A 17278-nucleotide genomic window follows, 5' to 3' on the forward strand; every position below is an offset into this window, starting at 1 on the left:
ACGATAAGTAGCAGAGGTGAGCTCGTGCGCGCAGCCGGGGCGAGAGAAGGTGGAACGGGATGCTCTGCCGGGCGGAGAAGCAGAGGAAAGAACGAAGAAGAGGGCCGGGCCGGGGCGAGCGATCGCGGCTCCGGAATAAAGTGGAATTCAGCGCGAGCTGAATTATAAACGATATTATGCAAACACGCCGCCGCGGAGTGGAGAGGAGCGCGTACTCTCTCATGCTGCGAGAGTTAATTTGATGAAAAACATCAGAGAGGCCAGGCCAGAGGCGCGGGCGAGAGAGCCTCCGAGAGAAGAGTGGAGAAAGAGAGAGAGAGAGAGAGAGAGAGACCGGAAAAAGACGCATCTCATGGCGAAAGATCGCTCTCCGAAAGGCGAGAGCGCTCTTCCTCTCCGCTCATCATCTAGAGCCGACTTCGAAAGATGTTTCCTTCCTTCTCTGCTCTTTATTCCTCTCCTCCTCGCGTTAACGTTTAACGTCTCATTTAGAGCAGCCAAACACGTCGGTGTTTATCGCGTAAACGTTACAATTGCACACCACATGCAAGAATCTTCTATTTTCTTCAAACCCTAATTATAGTCGGCTATTATTCAATTGATAATAATAATTTTACAAAAAATCAGGATGTCTCTCCCTACTCAAAGTTTGTAAAAAAATTCTTTGAAAATTCCCTGATCTTCCAAATATTTTGTTCGAGATATCAACGTAATTGGATGCGGAAATATGTATTCCATATTAGAAAATAATATTATAGTAATTATGATAGAGTTTATTAAGTTGAGAGAGAAACGTCAAGTTTATGAAAATACAAAAATTTCTAAAAATAAAGACACTCGTATTTATGAAAATTGATGACTGATAGATTTTAATTGAGAATTATCTGTAATATATAAATATATACGTTTTTAGCAAAAACATTATATTTTATCTCTTTCAATCAATCTCTGTTTATCCAATTTAATTTTCATCGACAATCTCAATGTATTCAATTATTAATGTTTCAACTAATATTCTTATCGATATTCATTCGCAATATTTAGTAAATCGAGAATAATTTATCCAAGAGTCTCGTATGATTTTTACCACGTAGGGTTCAACGTGTTATTAGCTCGAATCCTGCAATTATATATATGCGTAGCGTGACATAACGGCGTGAATAAGTTGACGCCCTGAATTGGGACGATGCACGCATTCGTATCGCGACGTGTTGTCTTCATCGTTCGCGATATCTTTTTCACTTTGACACTATGACGTATCTTGTCCCAGGAAACATTTAACGGAAAATTTCGCGAATAAAAAAAAAAAAGATAACGTCAAACGTTCACGTGATTTTTTGAACGCGTTACCTCAAAAAAGATTAGCTCCCTCGAAAGAAATTTTTGTTATTTATTTTTTACGAACCTAAGGAAATCAATCTCGGAGCGCTGAATAAAAATGACGGGTGATTGTGAAAAATTAATCGTTATCGTCATCGTCTCTAACGACGCGATGGGATTCGAAAGCCGGCGAATTCCTATCGTAAGCGGAACAAGGGCGCGATCAGGAGCGCATCCTCTCGCGTAGAGAGGAATCCACGGGGCGCAGATGCAGCTCGTCCGTGATCGCTTGTAACGCCGCCAATCTGCGCTCGTCGGGGGCGGTTCTCGGTTGTTCCCGGGGGGTTGTTGGGCCAACCCCACGCGATGTAAGCGGTAGAGTAGGTAGGTAGGTAGGTAGGTGGTAGAAGAGCTACGGCATGAAAAAGCGAGCGTGTCTACGCGCAGCTGATAACAGTGCGCGACGGTGTGCCTGCCAGCCGGCGTTCAAATCACAAAGAGCCGCGAGATCAGCCCGCGTATCAAAAGCGAGGGTGTCGAACGAGACACCCGGTCCCGTTCCTCCGAGAAGTATCGAATCCGAGATTGCGAGACGTGGTATTTTCTTACGAGAAATCGGAGTTGTTAAAAATTTTGAAAGCTGCGACGTATTAGACAGACATTATGAGAATGCTTGGATTTCCGTTTGTGAATTCTGTGGAGAAAGGAAAATAAAATAACAATGACGACGTCGCTTTGTGCATTCCTCACCGACAACAGTGCTTTTTCAACCATCATGTCTTAAAAGCAAAACCCTATTCGTCTACGATGTCGTTGGTGTCATGAGCGACATTGAACGTCCATTAGAAAATTCGAATCTGGAAAAATCCTTATAGGAAACACGCGTAGGGTGGGAAAGTGGTTGGTACCACATTGTATATCCGTAAAGGGTGATCGACGATGTACGGTTTGTACAGAGCGTGGTTCGGCGGCGGTATCACCGGCACCAGCTACCCCTGCCTCCAAGACACGTTTTCGCCGCCCGACACGGTCGTGCGAGTCGGTAACGAGGGTGAGCACCAGTTCGTCGCGCATAAGGGCGTGCTCGCGGCCCACAGCGGATATCTCAAGGCCCTGCTGGCGAGCGCGACGACGACGACAACGTCATCGTCGTCGACGAGCTCGCCCTTCGATCCCTCCTGCGCGACCGTCGCCGTCACGGCGACCAACGGACAATCGCAGCGACCGGTCACCTCCGTGTCGGTCTCGTCCATTGGTAAATATCATTCGATGAACAAAAAGTCCCTTGATCAGCCCCGATTAAATTATTCCTCTTCTCGAATTTAAAAAGAGGTCTTATATGTTGAGAGAGAGAGGCTATCCTTCATTTGTTATTTATCTTTCTAATAAAGAATATATATGCAAAAGAAGAATATCTCTCTCTCTCTCTCTCTCTCTCTCTCTTTCTCTCTTGAATCAAACAGACCCGACAAAAATACTTAAGGATTAAGAATTGGCGCGAATATTCTCCTATTTGCACAATGAATAATTATATTGGATAGCAAAGACTATATTATGTAAAATGATGAAAAACTAAATATCGTTTATATATATCTTAATTTCGTTGATAAATTCTGAATAGAATTTTTTAAAGTCTGCTGTCGCGTTCTGTGTGCTATTATACAATATAAAATAGTAAATTAAATATTTGATACAAAATGGAACTTTCCAAGAAAATTTTTATGCTGACATTATATGCTCTTTTCTGTTCTTACCACCTTTTTCGCTACAATATGCAGCGTTTTCTGGATATACTAAATAAGTAATAGATGCAGAATTCAGATCTTGTTTTGAAAAAAAAAAAATGACAATTTCCAAAAACTGCTTTCAAATAATATCAATCAAGCCAATGGCGATACGGAATAATTAACAAACTTTTATCGGTCGTGCAGTATGCCACCGCTACTTCCAATCTCTCATTGGGATTTTCCAATAATTATCCGATTCAATCTGATAATTGAACCGGATTTACAAACGGTGGTAAGTCTACATTTGCAGTTTTCGAAACAAAACGCATTGTAATCATAATTTTTCCATCTAATATAGTAATTCGAAAAAAAATCTATTATGCATAATGCATAAATATTATATTTGTAAAGTAATCTATAGCTATCTATTTTGATTCGCTAATTGTGTGATTCAAGTTCCAATCATAAACAACTATCGGCTATCTGCCGACTATTAATTTTTTTCAAGTATTCTCGAAAAATCATACGATTATCTTCCGGCTCGGTATTAGATCAGGTTAAAAGCCATATTTTAACAATAAAAGAAAACTGTATGCGAGAGACTAGTCTCTCTCTTTCTCTCTTTCGGATTCCTTAAATAAAACGAATGAAAAAACTACTCATTAAGTATGTATCAGGGATATCTCTACTAAAATCTTGTAAAAAATTCTCTGGAAATGTCCTGATCTTCCAAGTATTTTTGTTCAAAATTCCAAATAAAGGGAATATTTTAAAGATTTTTTGATGCAACTTTCTAAAATAAGTTTTTTTATTGCATGTGATTGAAAAAAATTAAATAGCTTTTGTCAAGTAAATATTTTCCACTTGCAAAACATTTTCATTTATTTATCATTAAAAATTATAATAAAAAAATATACTGCATATTCAATATTTTGTTAAAACATTGAATATATAAAATTATCAAAGAGAGAAAGAGTTTTTTAAAATATTCCCCGAGTCCTAATAAAATTCCATGAAAATTTGCTAATTTTTCCAGATACAAAAGAAATCCCTGACAATTCTAAGTTTTCCATGTTTTTCTAGGGAGTAGACACCCTATGTGTTAATTCACGCTTGATCTCGAACAATTAACGAATCGTCTCCCAATCCGATGGCAGGTGGAGAGGCGTTCGCCCCGCTGCTCAACTACATGTACACCGGGCGGTTGGAGGTGACGCTGGACAACGTTTACAGCGTGTTACTGGCGACGCATCTGTTGCACATGCCGGGTGCCTTGGAACAGTGCCGGGCCGCGTTGCTGAGGCTGCGGGCACCACCGCCGCCGCCTCCGCCGTTGGCGACGTCCGCGACGTCGTCGACGACGACAGCCGGCTCGCCGCAGATCGGGGGGACCAGCATACTGCGGCCCATACCTAATCGTCTGGTGGTGGGCCCGCCTCTCTGCTGGCCCCCGACGACCCCGCTCGCATATTCGCCAGCGTCAGCGGCCATGTCGCATCATCTGCCGCCGTCGATGCAGCCGTTGATGCGATCGACGACCGTGACGTCCAGCATCATCGCTCCGAGAGAGAAGCAGGAGCAGTGCGCGCATTATAGGTTGGCAGTAAAAAAATGAAATGTTTTTCTTTTTCACGCGATTTTAGTCCAAAAATTTATGCTCTTGAGAAAGTGTATAAAAATCAAAAAGAGATTTAAACTCTATTCTGGAGATTCTATACAAAATCTTTAAGCAATAAAATTAATAAAAGATTATAAATCTTATAAGGTTTATATTTATAAGATTTTTTATATATGTATATTGTGTATTATTTTCATTATCAATAATGATCCACGAATTTTTATTTAATTATGACAGCTTATTGTATTTTAATCCAAATATTATTATTAATTATTTAGAAAAAAATAATAGCATCTAAATTACATTGCTTTGAAAATAATACATAGTTTTCCTTTTTCTGTTTATTAATAGAATCATTCAACTAGCTGCTTCAAGATTTTTCAATACAATGAGATTTGAGTATATAGCACCAAAATTTTCATTTATAGTTTTGGAAGAAAATATAATTTATTTAAAAAAAAAAGAGATAAAAGAACTGAGAAAGTTAATTATAAATTTAAATAAATTATCCAAATTATCTTTGGCTTTGTTGATAAAGACAAAAGTGCACATTTAATAACAGCGATTCACATTATCATAATTTCGAGAAACGTCGTAATCATAACTAACAGCTGTAATGTGACAAAAATAAATAACAATATAATAATAATAATAATCTTTTATACAAAAATATTAGAAAAAATATTTCAAAGTTTCAAGATTAATAGGTAGAAAAATACGCGTGAATGTTTGCAGCACCAGTGAGATGCCGAAGTCGCCGCCGACGTCGCCGACTTTGCATAAACATAAACGCCCGAGACCGGGCTCCAGCAGATCGAGAACACCGGAGATCGTGTCTACTGTAACAACCCTGCCGTTCGTGGCAGCTGCCGCGGCCGCGTTCACCGCCTTCACCGTGACGAACAGCACAGCGAATTCCACGACAAGAACGTCATCGCCGTCGCGCTCGATCTCGCCGGCCTCCGTGTCGCGGACGCACTCGCCTGCGCATCACCGCGACGACGACAATTCAACGACGGATCGCGACGAGGCTCAACGAGAAGCCGAGGTTTCCGTCAGATCTCAAACCGCCGATCAGCAACGTCGATCAGACTCGTCCCAAGATGGGACATCAAATCGCAATCGAATCAACCACGGAAACGCCGCGATATCGTCGGAACGAGACGATCGAGCGCGTTCATCTCGTCGCCGAGCACGGACCTCGGCCACGAGAGAGACCGCTTCCTCGTCGAGTACCGTCTTCTCCGTGATATACGACATCGCGTGCTGCGACGGACCGGTGCGCTTTCACCGAGTCTTGAACGAGAACTATTCATCGGCAACGTCATCGCACGGCGCGCAGACACGTCCGCAGAGGAACTGTCAATTGATGATAGAAAGTGAGGATCCGTCGAGCGAAAACGAGGAGAACGGTGGACCGGCGAGCGAACAAACCGGCGACGGTCTCGCGCGCAGTCCCAACAACGACTCGAGCAACGATGCCAACAGTGCCAATAACGGCGGTTGCTATACTTGTGGCTATTGCAAGCATACCTTCAAGTCGCAATATTGCTACAGGAAGCACGCGAAGCGACACTTGTTACCACCGACGAGGATTACCGAGACGACCAGTGACAGCGGCGACAGCGGCTCAAGACAGGAAGCCGCAGCTGTAGCCGCTGCGGCCGCGCGTGGGAACAGACGGGAGGTCAAATTGTTGGATCTGAACGTACAATATTATCCCTGCAAGATCTGCGGCTGCAAGTTCCCGAGTTATTACTTCGTGCACAAACATCGCAAGCTATGCCATGCGAACGACGAGGAGAGACAAGTCGTCACCGACGGAACGAACGCGTCGAGTCGCGACGTGAATGCGTCATCCCCTCAGGGTGCTCCGTGAAACGAGAAGGCGCGATTTCTCTTATCGCTCCGGATAGATATTGAGATAGGTATTGAGACAATATTTATGTCCACGATTATTTGTTAATGTCATCTAATCTCGGTATCGTTTCATTGAGAGATAAGCATTGTTAGAAACAAATTAAAAAATATTAACGTTATAATTTAACTATATCGGATTTAAATACTCTCCTTTAATGTTAAAATTGAAAAATCATTTTGTGTATATTTATAATAATTAATATAAAAAAAATATATTATTAATCTTTTCTTTATACTCTCTAAATTTTACGAACATTCCGTATAAAACGCGTACTATACATATATAAAAGATATATATTACATGTGATAATACTGACAATACTTTTGTTCTAATATAATTCTATTGTTTTCAGATTTTCCCCTCCTCTTTTTTCAACGCAAATATCCGTGGACGGAATATCGCAAGAACAATGACACTTCAACAACAAATGGGACACGAAGTATCGATATTAGCGTGTCAAATATATAATTGCAAATAAAATAGATCGAGAATTAAAAATCGGACTATTGTAGAATGTAATATAAATAACAGATATTATCCTTAACATCCATAATCATAAAGCACATTCTCAAATTACCTCAGAATTGTATAAACTGATTAGCCTAGAAAACAAGCTTCCCCTAACAACATTGAAAAGAAAATTTATACAACTATTAATTTATATTTAAATATATAATAATTAATCCTCTCTCTCTCCTCATGTATGTTCTTTAACGTTATATATATATATATATCTCGATGTTAGAACACACACACCGCAATATTTAATGCGTTGGTACATGTATTTCGTGTATCAACAAACTGTATAAAATAAGAATAGAAGTCTGACGTAATTATGTAGCTGATGTAACCAAATTTTCAATACATTGCACAACAGTTTAACTGTGAGAAAAACGATAGCTACGACACGAATAAAAAGAAACGCTAATTTCTCCATGTAAAATGGAACTGCACGTACACGAGTTATACTTAAATGTTAAGTTTAAATTTAGACCTAAGATTAAACGTTAACTCGTTGCTGTTTTTCATTCGTTTCGCATAGAAAAAATTTCAGTCTTATTGGATCGAGTTTTATACTTCAATAATGTATATATATCGCGTATAGATTCTCTTGGATTTAATTAACCGCAAATCTCTAATATCAAATATATCAATATACATGTTAAAAAAGTGTTCTTCAAATTTTACAAAAATAAGCCACGATAAGCCAGATTATGTGCGGCGATGTTTTTCCGAAAGTATATCAATAATATAAAATACTATTTCGCATTGTCTCTATATATTATATCAACCTTTTGAAAACCGGAATAATTTCGATAATATTAAAGTAACTTTTTTTAACTTTAATATTATCAACCTAATTCTTATTATAATATTAGGATAATTCGTACAAATGGAAATCGTATATTAATTCAAATATTTGGAAAGCATTAGGAGGAAACAGTAAAAATCGAATCGTGGAAACGAGATTCAAGCGTAGACTGTAGCAAAGAAGTGATGCGAAATAAAGACCGAGAATATCAATCGGTTCAAGACTTACCGATGATGTCGATCGACGGTGCCTCTTCGTCACTGGTCTCCATGGGAGTATGATTCTCCTTCTTCTTATCCTTTATTCTACTACTGGTTGCAACGTTAGCACCACTGCCACTTGTGTCCCTGCAACCTGGTTTCTTCTTACTAGATTCCTTAAAGTCCGACTGGATAGTTGAGACATTCGTCGCATTGATATTCAACGAGGAAGCGGATGAAGACAGCGCGCCTTTTCCTTCCATTCTGTAATAGAATATTATTAAATTGTATATAAATTATTAAATAATATAATCTATTAAGCTTCCTCTCTTTCTCTTTTATTTCAATCGTATTTTTATTCTTCAAGAAAAAAAAATGCAGCGTTTTGTTACGATAATAAAAAATCTTATCGTGATAAAATTTCGTCGATTGTGCCTCGAAAAGCAGTTCGACATTCATCATCATTCTCATCGGACAGAATCACATTTCCAACTATCGAGTCAATTACGGTGATGAGAGCCTACGTAAACATAATCCACTAACCGGTAACCATTGATTAGCATTACAATCTGCTAATAATTGATCTTCCCCCACCCTTATCAAGCTGCCGTCGCTGCCTGCCGCATCCATCTCACTTCATCCCGTCACCCCTGGCATATTCCCATTACCCCTACCCGTTTCTCTTCAAACCGACTTTCCATGCCTCAACAACGTGCTCCTTTATTCGACTATTGCGCGATCACCAATGATAAGTAAAACCTATCTCAACTAATAAGTTTCACCGAGAATAAAAAGACAGATTAAACTTTCTTTTCTCTTTTTTTTTTTTGTGTGCGTAGTTTTATAATATTCGTGTGCTCTGCCCAAGCGATGTATTGTAATCGTTAAATGGGTATTCGCGGGTCGTCTCTCCCACCGTGAACAATATTGAGATTGGTTCGTTGGAGTGGGGTATGTTTGCAGAATGAATATCTTCCGGCCGATGGATACGGTTCATTCAATCAGTCCGCGTATACGCTTTTATATAGCGAATCGGGACCAATTGGTATGCTCGTTTCGCAAAATGAGCCGCGCCAACTCTTTTATTTCTTACTCGCATATCGAGTAAATGATCAATATCGCGCTTCAAATACTTGAAAAAAAAAAAAAAGAAGCAAAGAGAATACGATATTCGCGCGACAACATTCGGCATTCGTATATGCGTCAAAGCGCATCCCATGATTCTGGTACACCCTATATAGTATTTCGACAATTCGAAAATCTAATAGTCTAATATCCGTTGAAACTTATAAATATTTTTTTAACGTTGCTATATATAATTGATATATCAACATAAGTTAAACGTATACAATTATAGAGAAGTTTGCGATAGACACATTTTAAATATTGTGTAAATATTGATTAAAATATATAAGATAGCAACGTTTTCATACTTAACGTACATTACTTTAATATCCTTCCCCATCTCCAATTGCGCTTCGTCCTTTGAATCCATCTTTACCAGATGAGATTCCTTTGAGTCTGTCTTGTTTTCCTTGTTCTCCTTGCTTGTCTCCCTAGAATCTTTCGCGCTAGACGTCGTCGATGTCGCCGAGACACTCGACGCTGTCGTGTTCAAAACTGATGTCGTTGTCGTTGTCGTTGATGCCGTTACAGAATCTGCCGTTACGCTAACGCCCGATGCTGTCGAGCTCAAGGGAGTCGTCGTCGTCGTTACCGTCGTGGTCGTAACGGTTGTCGACGACACGCTCGATGTAACCGTGGTACTCGTTGTGGATGTAGTTGTAGCCGTTACCGAACTATTCTGAGGATTCTCCTGAGTCTTTTGTTGCTGCTCCCGCTGTAACCTCGTCGTTATCCCTGCCGTTAAAATATCTATGGGATTCTCCTGAGTCTTTTGTTGCTCTCGCTGTAACCTCGTCGTTACTCCTGTCGTTAAAATATCTATAGATCCGATAGTCGAGTTGGTATTATTTACCTAAAACAATATCAAATTCACATGTTACATATGATATTCATTATAGTAATATCTTTGATATAAGTTTTTCTTCATTTTTAAATATCGATAATATATGTGATTAAGTGTATAATATGAATAAAATGCTTTATGTTTGTAAACAATTATTTGGATTTAACTCTCAAATAAAACTTGGGTCTTTAAAAGTAAGTTTAGACCTGCACTGCTCAAAAGATAAGATTTGGAGATAAGCATTATGCTTTTCTCTAAGTTCTAAATATTTTTTAGAGAGATAGAAATAGGCTTATAGTCCATATTTAAATGCAGTAATTATACACATATGCAACATTATGTTACAATACTATAAATTCTAAAGCACAAAATAATTTATCTTATAAAGTAAAGAGACGAATCTTTTTTTAAAGTATTTTTAAAGTGCAGACAAAAGTGTAATAGTTTTTACTTTCTATATTTTAGCAATATCGACAGAAATAAACATTCGAGTCATATTTTGAAAATTGATATAAATTTTAACACGCGCGTTTTTTGCATGCATTTTACTGTATAATATATAACTACATATAATAAAACTTACTTTATTATTCGGATTATTTCGAGAACTACGCGTCCGTTGACGCGACTTTCGTAAAAGCTGTTTATAATTCTCCGTTTTCTTAGTGAGGTAGTAGTGATGTACACAATCTTGAACGCCCTTATGTTCTAACGATTGAGCTATCACTCCATAATTTTTAGGATGCTGAAGGTATTTTTCCTTGAATGATTCGTGCTCCACAGAACTCCATACATTGATCAATTTACGTTCACTGTGCAGAGCTTCCAACTCTTCCGGTTGGAGCAGTCCATTCCGATTTTGGAAGGCGATCCTTCGTTGCTTCGCATCCAACAGCAAAGGCGGTATAACTGCGTACGAACGCATCTTCTTATCCTCCAACTGTCATAAATAATAGTTTCATTATATATCTATTACTTCGTTAGAACATTATTACTAAAAACTACATCATCAATATACTTTTGTAATGCATTGCGCATACAACTTTTATTCAGTTTTGAGCTTTTTTAACTTAATCTTAAAAACCGTTTAATTTCAAAAATATTGATAAAACATATTGGTATATAAATGAAATTTTTTATTTAAAAAATAGATTAATATCTTTCATCTTCAGCAATAGTTATGGATCCAATGCGTTCCTCTTGCAGTTTATTATTACATTACGCTGGTATAATTTCAATTTATTGATCAAACACACGTTTTTGCAGAATTAATGGCGCAGTATATCCATAACTAATGTATGGTAGAAGGATAAGGGTGAAGGGAGCAAAAAAACGCACGTTACTAACCTGATAGGCTTTAATGAAATTTTTTAAATCTTGCAATGTTTCTTCCTGGGGAATCAGTAAAGGTTAGATATCTTCCATGAAGCATCATCAAAGAATCTCAAAACAAGAATTAATTAAAAAAGAAAACATGGAAAAAAGAAACAAAAAAAAATAAAAATGCCTAACAATGCTTTTTCAGAGAATTATTAAATGAGATTATCGAGCAATATAAAAATTTTCTAAAGAAGACCAGCTTTAATATGACATTGCCACTTGCAAAGAGATATTTTATTTCGAAAATTTTTCTATCGAGCATCGTGAATATGAATCAATTAAGACTTTACTGCCCCACATATGTATTAGTACATCCGATGGTAACTTTCAATCATCTCCATCCATTTATCCAGTTTGCCATCCTTTCCCTGGTCCGTATACAGTAGAAGACCAAAAGAGAAAACAAATGTCTAAAGATAGGAAGAAACTGTCAGTTACCATCCTTTGATTATAATAATGCAAACCTTTAGTTATTTGTTTAATGTGACAATGGCGCTTTCACAAAATTGCGCTCTAGGAAAAACGAGAAAAAAAGAGATAAGACAAATTAACAGAAAAATTAATAATAGAGAATATTATGATGTTAATCTCTTTACTGTATTAAAAATGTAAAATATTACTTGTATGTATTTCGACATAAATATCAAGAAATTTGATAATGCAAAAATTAAATCTGTCATAACGTTAAGTTTAGCTATTTAACTGTAAAATGCTATTTTTTTTCTCTAGATTAAGAGTACAAAGAATTTTAACAAAACTGAGTATGTGTAATGTCTCCAATATTTATATTCAATTTATATACTTTCATCAAATATCTTATATTTTATTGCACCATAATTAATCATTAAGAAAATAAATATTTATAAAATTTTAATAAAAAAGAATCGTAGTAAAGAAAAATGAAATCTACTTGCCAAATGAATATTGATCAATTTGCTATAAACATGTGTTGAATCTATAAATCATTTTCTGAAACAATATTTAAATAGACAAGTAACTACTATTTAAATAATAAACAATACTTCTTTGTCTAATGGCAACAATAGAAAAGAAATTTGCACATTCCAAGACAGCTTGTCTTTTATAAATTAATATCACTGATTCAACAAAACTGAATAGATATCTGTTAACAATGTTTTAAAGTTCCCACTTCAAGTTGTTTTCACAGAAAGTGTTTATAAACGCTAATTTTAGTAACGTGCCTTTTTTTTCCTATACTCCCTATACCATTTCTTCATCCTTACCATAATAATTTTGATTTCCTTTCTTTCGCAACATGTCGCATCGCTCACTTTGCGACTATTTGGATAAATAGAGTAACAGTAACGCGATATACCTCTTGCTCCTGTAGACCATCCATTATCTCTTCAAGATCGGCTTCACTCTTGATGCGAGCACCAACTCTGTTGAAACGCTCCTTGTCTTCCCTTTGTTTTCGCAACTCGGGAAACACCTTCTCGAAGAACTCGCGGTTCTTTGTTTCCTTCGATTTCCTCTTCTGCGTCGCCTCCAGCCGTTCTACTTTCCGATGCCACTCTTGAACCAAGATTGTGTACGTTTGCGTTTGCTGCTGATGAAGAGACGCACGCTCAGTATGATCTCTCCGCAGCCTCGCTATGAGTCTGGTTCGCATACACGTTTGATGCCGCGTACGATTCTCCTGGTATACACTCGTATCCGACGGTTGATTATATAAAGGTAGTTCTATCTTGGGACCTAATTTTTCCATGAGTCTATGAGCTTCTTCCGCCTTTCGCTGTTAATAAGAATATGCCAAATTAAAATTCATTAATTGATTCTTATCGACTATTTCTGAACGCTTGAAATATTAATTTAATCAATCTAATTTTGACAATACAAATAACTCGTGCTAAAACATTAAGACGCGAGCGGCATTTAAATTTGATTTTTGCTTAAATATCTGACGCTTAACGTAATTAAAGCGTTCAATTAATATTACGTGTATATAGTTTACCCTATTTTCTGCGTAGATCTTTTGCGCCAACGATTGATGCTTTGGTTGTTGCGACTGCTCCTCAATATTACGTTTGAGACCACCCGCTTCCAGAGGCTTATTCGCTGCTTCTTCCAATTCTTTTATCCTCTTCCGCAACATATTCAACTGATTCTCTCTCTTGGCGATTTCTCTGTCGACTTTGCCGATTTGTTGCAAGAGCTCATCCTTGGTACTTCTAAGCGCATCCTCTTGTGTATTCGGCTCTGGAAGAGTAGGCGAAATGGCTTCCGTTTGCGGCGTATATGCACCCACGGCAGGCTGCTCCTAGCAAAAATTCGTCATATCATATTGTGTCTAATATGTTTATTTAATTTATATTTATTTTATTCTTTTCCTATTTAATAAAATCCAATTTATATTTATACAACATTGGTTTATTTATTTCAATTTGTAGTTTATCCTCTCTAAAGATATTTCGACTATATAATCTGTCAAATTATCAAGATAACTGTCATGCTACACTCACCCTGGTATCTATCCTAAGCGGCTGCTGCAATTGCACGACATGCTGCTGCTGCTGCTGCTGTTCCTGCTTACCGCCGCAAGGGTCCGCGGGCGACAAGCTCTGACAGCGCGACTGTGACTGTGATTGCAGCTGCTGGACCTGCTGATGCGGCTGGCCCAGACGAATCTTTTTGAAAGGCGGCGTGTCTTGTTGCAGACTAGCCATGTCGATGGCGGTGCGAGTACAATACTGATCCGGTTGGACGGGCATGAGGCCTACCCGTGGCGGGTTTCTTGCCGCCGCCGCGTGCTGCTGATACTCGGACGCGGCGACCGCAGTTGGCGACGGTATCGGCGTCACCGAGGAGCCGGTAGGCGGTAAGAGGGATATCCTCGGCCGATCACCTCTGCCACCGGTTCCCATGCCGCTGTACTCGGCCACTACCCCGACACCGACTTGCGACAGAGGACTGTTGCTCACGCTGATAGCAATCCTCTCATTCACCTGAAAAGAAAATACCACGGTCAAAAGTCTTATTCCACCTCCATCCTTCTTTACCTCTCTTTCTCTTCTCCACCCGTTTCTATTTTCTTTCATCGTCGTCTTACTTATTCTTTGCCAGAGGTTCAATTTATTTCTCGCTGCACTCTTTCTAACCTTCTTCCCGCGAAACTATTTCAGGAAAATCGATGACCCGGTTCAAGAAAGCGCGCGATATATCCCCGCGACCGCTGCACTGTCCCCTACATCTCCCGCGCGCAATCATCTGTTCGAACTTCTCTTTTCTTTATTTCTATCAGTAGTTTTGCGCACACAATGCTGGCTCACTCGTTCGTCGTGCTTTGTCACGGACGTTGTTCACAAAGCTAAGCTCCATAGTCCCTATTGTATCGTAATGTACAAATTACTCTATAAGCCATGACAACTAAATAACCGGCTCGAAATATAAGTAAGAAACAAACAAAATATGCGATTGTGTTACGCGTGCACATGTAGAACGCTGCGTACGTGTGTAGCCCGAGAGTGGGCGATTGAAACTTTCACCCGCCCACTCGCATCACGTTACGAGCTAAATATGATAATGTCCGTTAGAACTATGTCATGCCGTGGATCTAACTTGATTTAAAATTCGGAAAACTTTATAAAAAATTGAATAATCGATATTCAACAATATCATTGCACGCTTCACGAGAAATCCTTAAAGAAATTTCCAAAAATCTTGAAATCTTACAAAAAACGAGAAATAGTTTTTTCACGACTACTTTATAATTGCAGGATGGTCCACTCAAATGTTGTAAAAAGGAAATTCTCCCTGAAAATTCTCTGATTTTCCAAGTTTTTTTGTTCAAAATTCCATATATTTATAAAAAATATATTTTAAATAATAATAATAAATACATATATATAATTCACAACTTGGCCAATCGGTGGAATGCCAATTGCTTACAATATAAGAGCAAAATGATCAAAAGAATCGTTTTTTTTTTTAAATTCCCTGAGTTCCAATAAAATTTCATGAGAATCTTCTAATTTTTTTCCAGGTATAAAAAAATCTGGAAATTCGAAATTGTCCATATTTTTCCATGAAGTGGACACCCTGTGATATCGTAATCGCGAATTGCTACCCATTTGGATATATGTGCGTGTTTAAAAGAAATACCATACATATTTAAATAAATATCACGTTTCTCTTATTTATATTATCTTACTATTTTTTATATACTTTTGACAAAATTGTTTTTTTCTATGATTGTATTAACACGTATTTTCAATTGTATATATATATGTGCGGTTTCATCATAAAAATAATTTGTCAGCATAATGAAATGTAACGTCATCGTGAAATATATATATTTAAACGTCTGGCAAGAACGAGCATATCGTTCGGCTCATCAATTCTATGCTAACAATGACGTGCGATATTTAAAACTGCAGAGCGTCAGCGCGCGTGATTTGTATTGTTAAAGGAAAGAGAAAAAGGAGAGAAGGACCGATATCGGTGAAAGTCAAGGACGAGGACTCGGCCGATACGGCGTGCGTATATACGTCTGCGTTGCGTGATTGCGTGTTCTGATTACTCTAGAATTCGATGTTACGAAAATGGATCTCTAATCCCGATATTTTTTTGCGAAAACGCGCATCTCGACGTTGCGCTCATCGTCGCTCGTTACAATCAAAGAATCATTCTTTCGAATGACCCAATTTCTAACGAAACAACTATAAAGCAAGACTTTTAAGGCATCAAATTTTCTAAAGATTGTTTCGAATAATTCAAAATGAGAAAAATTAAAATTCTCCATTAAATAATTTTCAACGTAATTATATTCAAATGTTATAGAAAGATTATTTACACACAAATCAGCAATGACTTTAATTTGTAAAAAGCAATCGCGAGATAAAAGTGAATAAGCCTCTTTCTCTAAAAATAAAGTATCCATAAAAGGATCGAAATACACGTGATTATACGCGTATATTTGTATATATGTGCGTGTGTATGCGCGTTCATTTTCTTAATATTAAAATATTTATATTAAAGCGACAAGAGGAGCGTTAAAAGAAGCAATTTTCTCGAGACGAAACTTCTCCTTCTCCCATAGCTATTTCTCGACTTATTACAATTTTACAGTGCTCTTAAGAAAAAAGAAAGAATCCTCTTCATTTCCGGGCGTGCTTGCGTGACCATGACCGTTTGATGCGTCGCGACGCCAAGCGCGTATCGGGGATATCCCTGCCGAGACGATAGACCTCGAGGAAAAGGTGACGAGGAAGTGTTTGCGCGCGCACGTATATATGTATATATGTGCTGTTTCACGCCATGGAAATACCTACGTTCGTGGTGCTGGCGCGGTACGCGTCTCTCGCGGTATAGGCTGTCCCAGTGAGCGGCGGCGGTGGTGTTTGGCTAGCGATGACGGTCGGCTGGCTCGGAGGGGGTGCAGGTGCGGGCGCGGGTATGGGCACGGGTGCCGCCGGCGATGGTGCGGTGGTGACGACCGCCGCTACCGCCGGCGCCGACACCGAGGTCGGCGGATAGGAATGAATGTAACGGAGCATTGATGGTACGGTGACGTAAGGAGTGCCACTCGCGGTACCGCCACAGCCGCCGCCGCTGCCATTGTTGCTACTGCCGCTACCAGCAACGCCGCCGCCGCCGCCGCCGCCGCCGCTGCCATTGCTGCCACTATTGCCGCCGGTGTTGTTGCCCGCACTACCGTTGCTCGCGTTGTTGTTGCTCACGCTGTTGCCACCTGCCGCTACAGATAAAACGTTCGAAACGCCAACCACACCGCTGTTGCTGCTTGTGGCCGTGCTAACTCCAGCGACGACGGCAGGGCCGCCCGCGGTCGCGGCGGGGGCCGCGGGTGCGGG

At 39.0% G+C, this 17278-nt stretch overlaps 3 protein-coding genes across 4 annotated transcripts in view; 1 reads left to right on the forward strand and 2 right to left on the reverse strand.

Moving 5' to 3' along the window:
* The window catches only part of LOC115235814 (protein split ends-like), a 36922-nt gene extending 19885 nt beyond the window's left edge, over window positions 1–17037 (reverse strand). Inside the window, exons 1-8 of one of the 2 annotated variants that reach the window (XM_029807852.1) lie at window positions 16739–17037; window positions 13931–14413; window positions 13423–13722; window positions 12784–13203; window positions 11415–11459; window positions 10651–11007; window positions 9541–10076; window positions 8127–8362 (exon numbers count right to left, since the gene is read on the reverse strand). In XM_029807852.1, the coding sequence (XP_029663712.1) occupies window positions 8127–8362; window positions 9541–10076; window positions 10651–11007; window positions 11415–11459; window positions 12784–13203; window positions 13423–13722; window positions 13931–14413; window positions 16739–16963 (2602 nt within the window). In that variant the 5' untranslated portion in view covers window positions 16964–17037. Of the gene's footprint in view, window positions 1–8126; window positions 8363–9540; window positions 10077–10650; window positions 11008–11414; window positions 11460–12783; window positions 13204–13422; window positions 13729–13930; window positions 14414–16738 lie in introns of both variants that reach the window. The other variant, XM_029807842.1, reaches the window with a different exon arrangement.
* LOC115235830 (mucin-5AC) lies at window positions 1988–6688 on the forward strand. Its single transcript, XM_029807877.1, has 3 exons — window positions 1988–2575; window positions 4205–4643; window positions 5401–6688. The coding sequence occupies exons 1-3, from the start codon at window positions 2260–2262 to the stop codon at window positions 6542–6544; spliced, it is 1899 nt and encodes a 632-aa protein (XP_029663737.1). The 5' UTR covers window positions 1988–2259; the 3' UTR covers window positions 6545–6688.
* Window positions 17038–17142: 105 nt separating the features above from the next.
* The window catches only part of LOC115235498 (histidine-rich glycoprotein-like), a 21374-nt gene continuing 21238 nt past the window's right edge, over window positions 17143–17278 (reverse strand). Inside the window, exon 4 of the mRNA XM_029807346.1 lies at window positions 17143–17163. Within this exon, the coding sequence (XP_029663206.1) occupies window positions 17143–17163 (21 nt within the window). The remainder of the gene's footprint in view (window positions 17164–17278) is intronic.

This window comes from Formica exsecta, unplaced genomic scaffold (assembly GCF_003651465.1).
Source record: "Formica exsecta isolate Colony F162 unplaced genomic scaffold, ASM365146v1 scaffold11, whole genome shotgun sequence".
Taxonomy (NCBI): Eukaryota; Metazoa; Arthropoda; class Insecta; order Hymenoptera; family Formicidae; genus Formica; species Formica exsecta.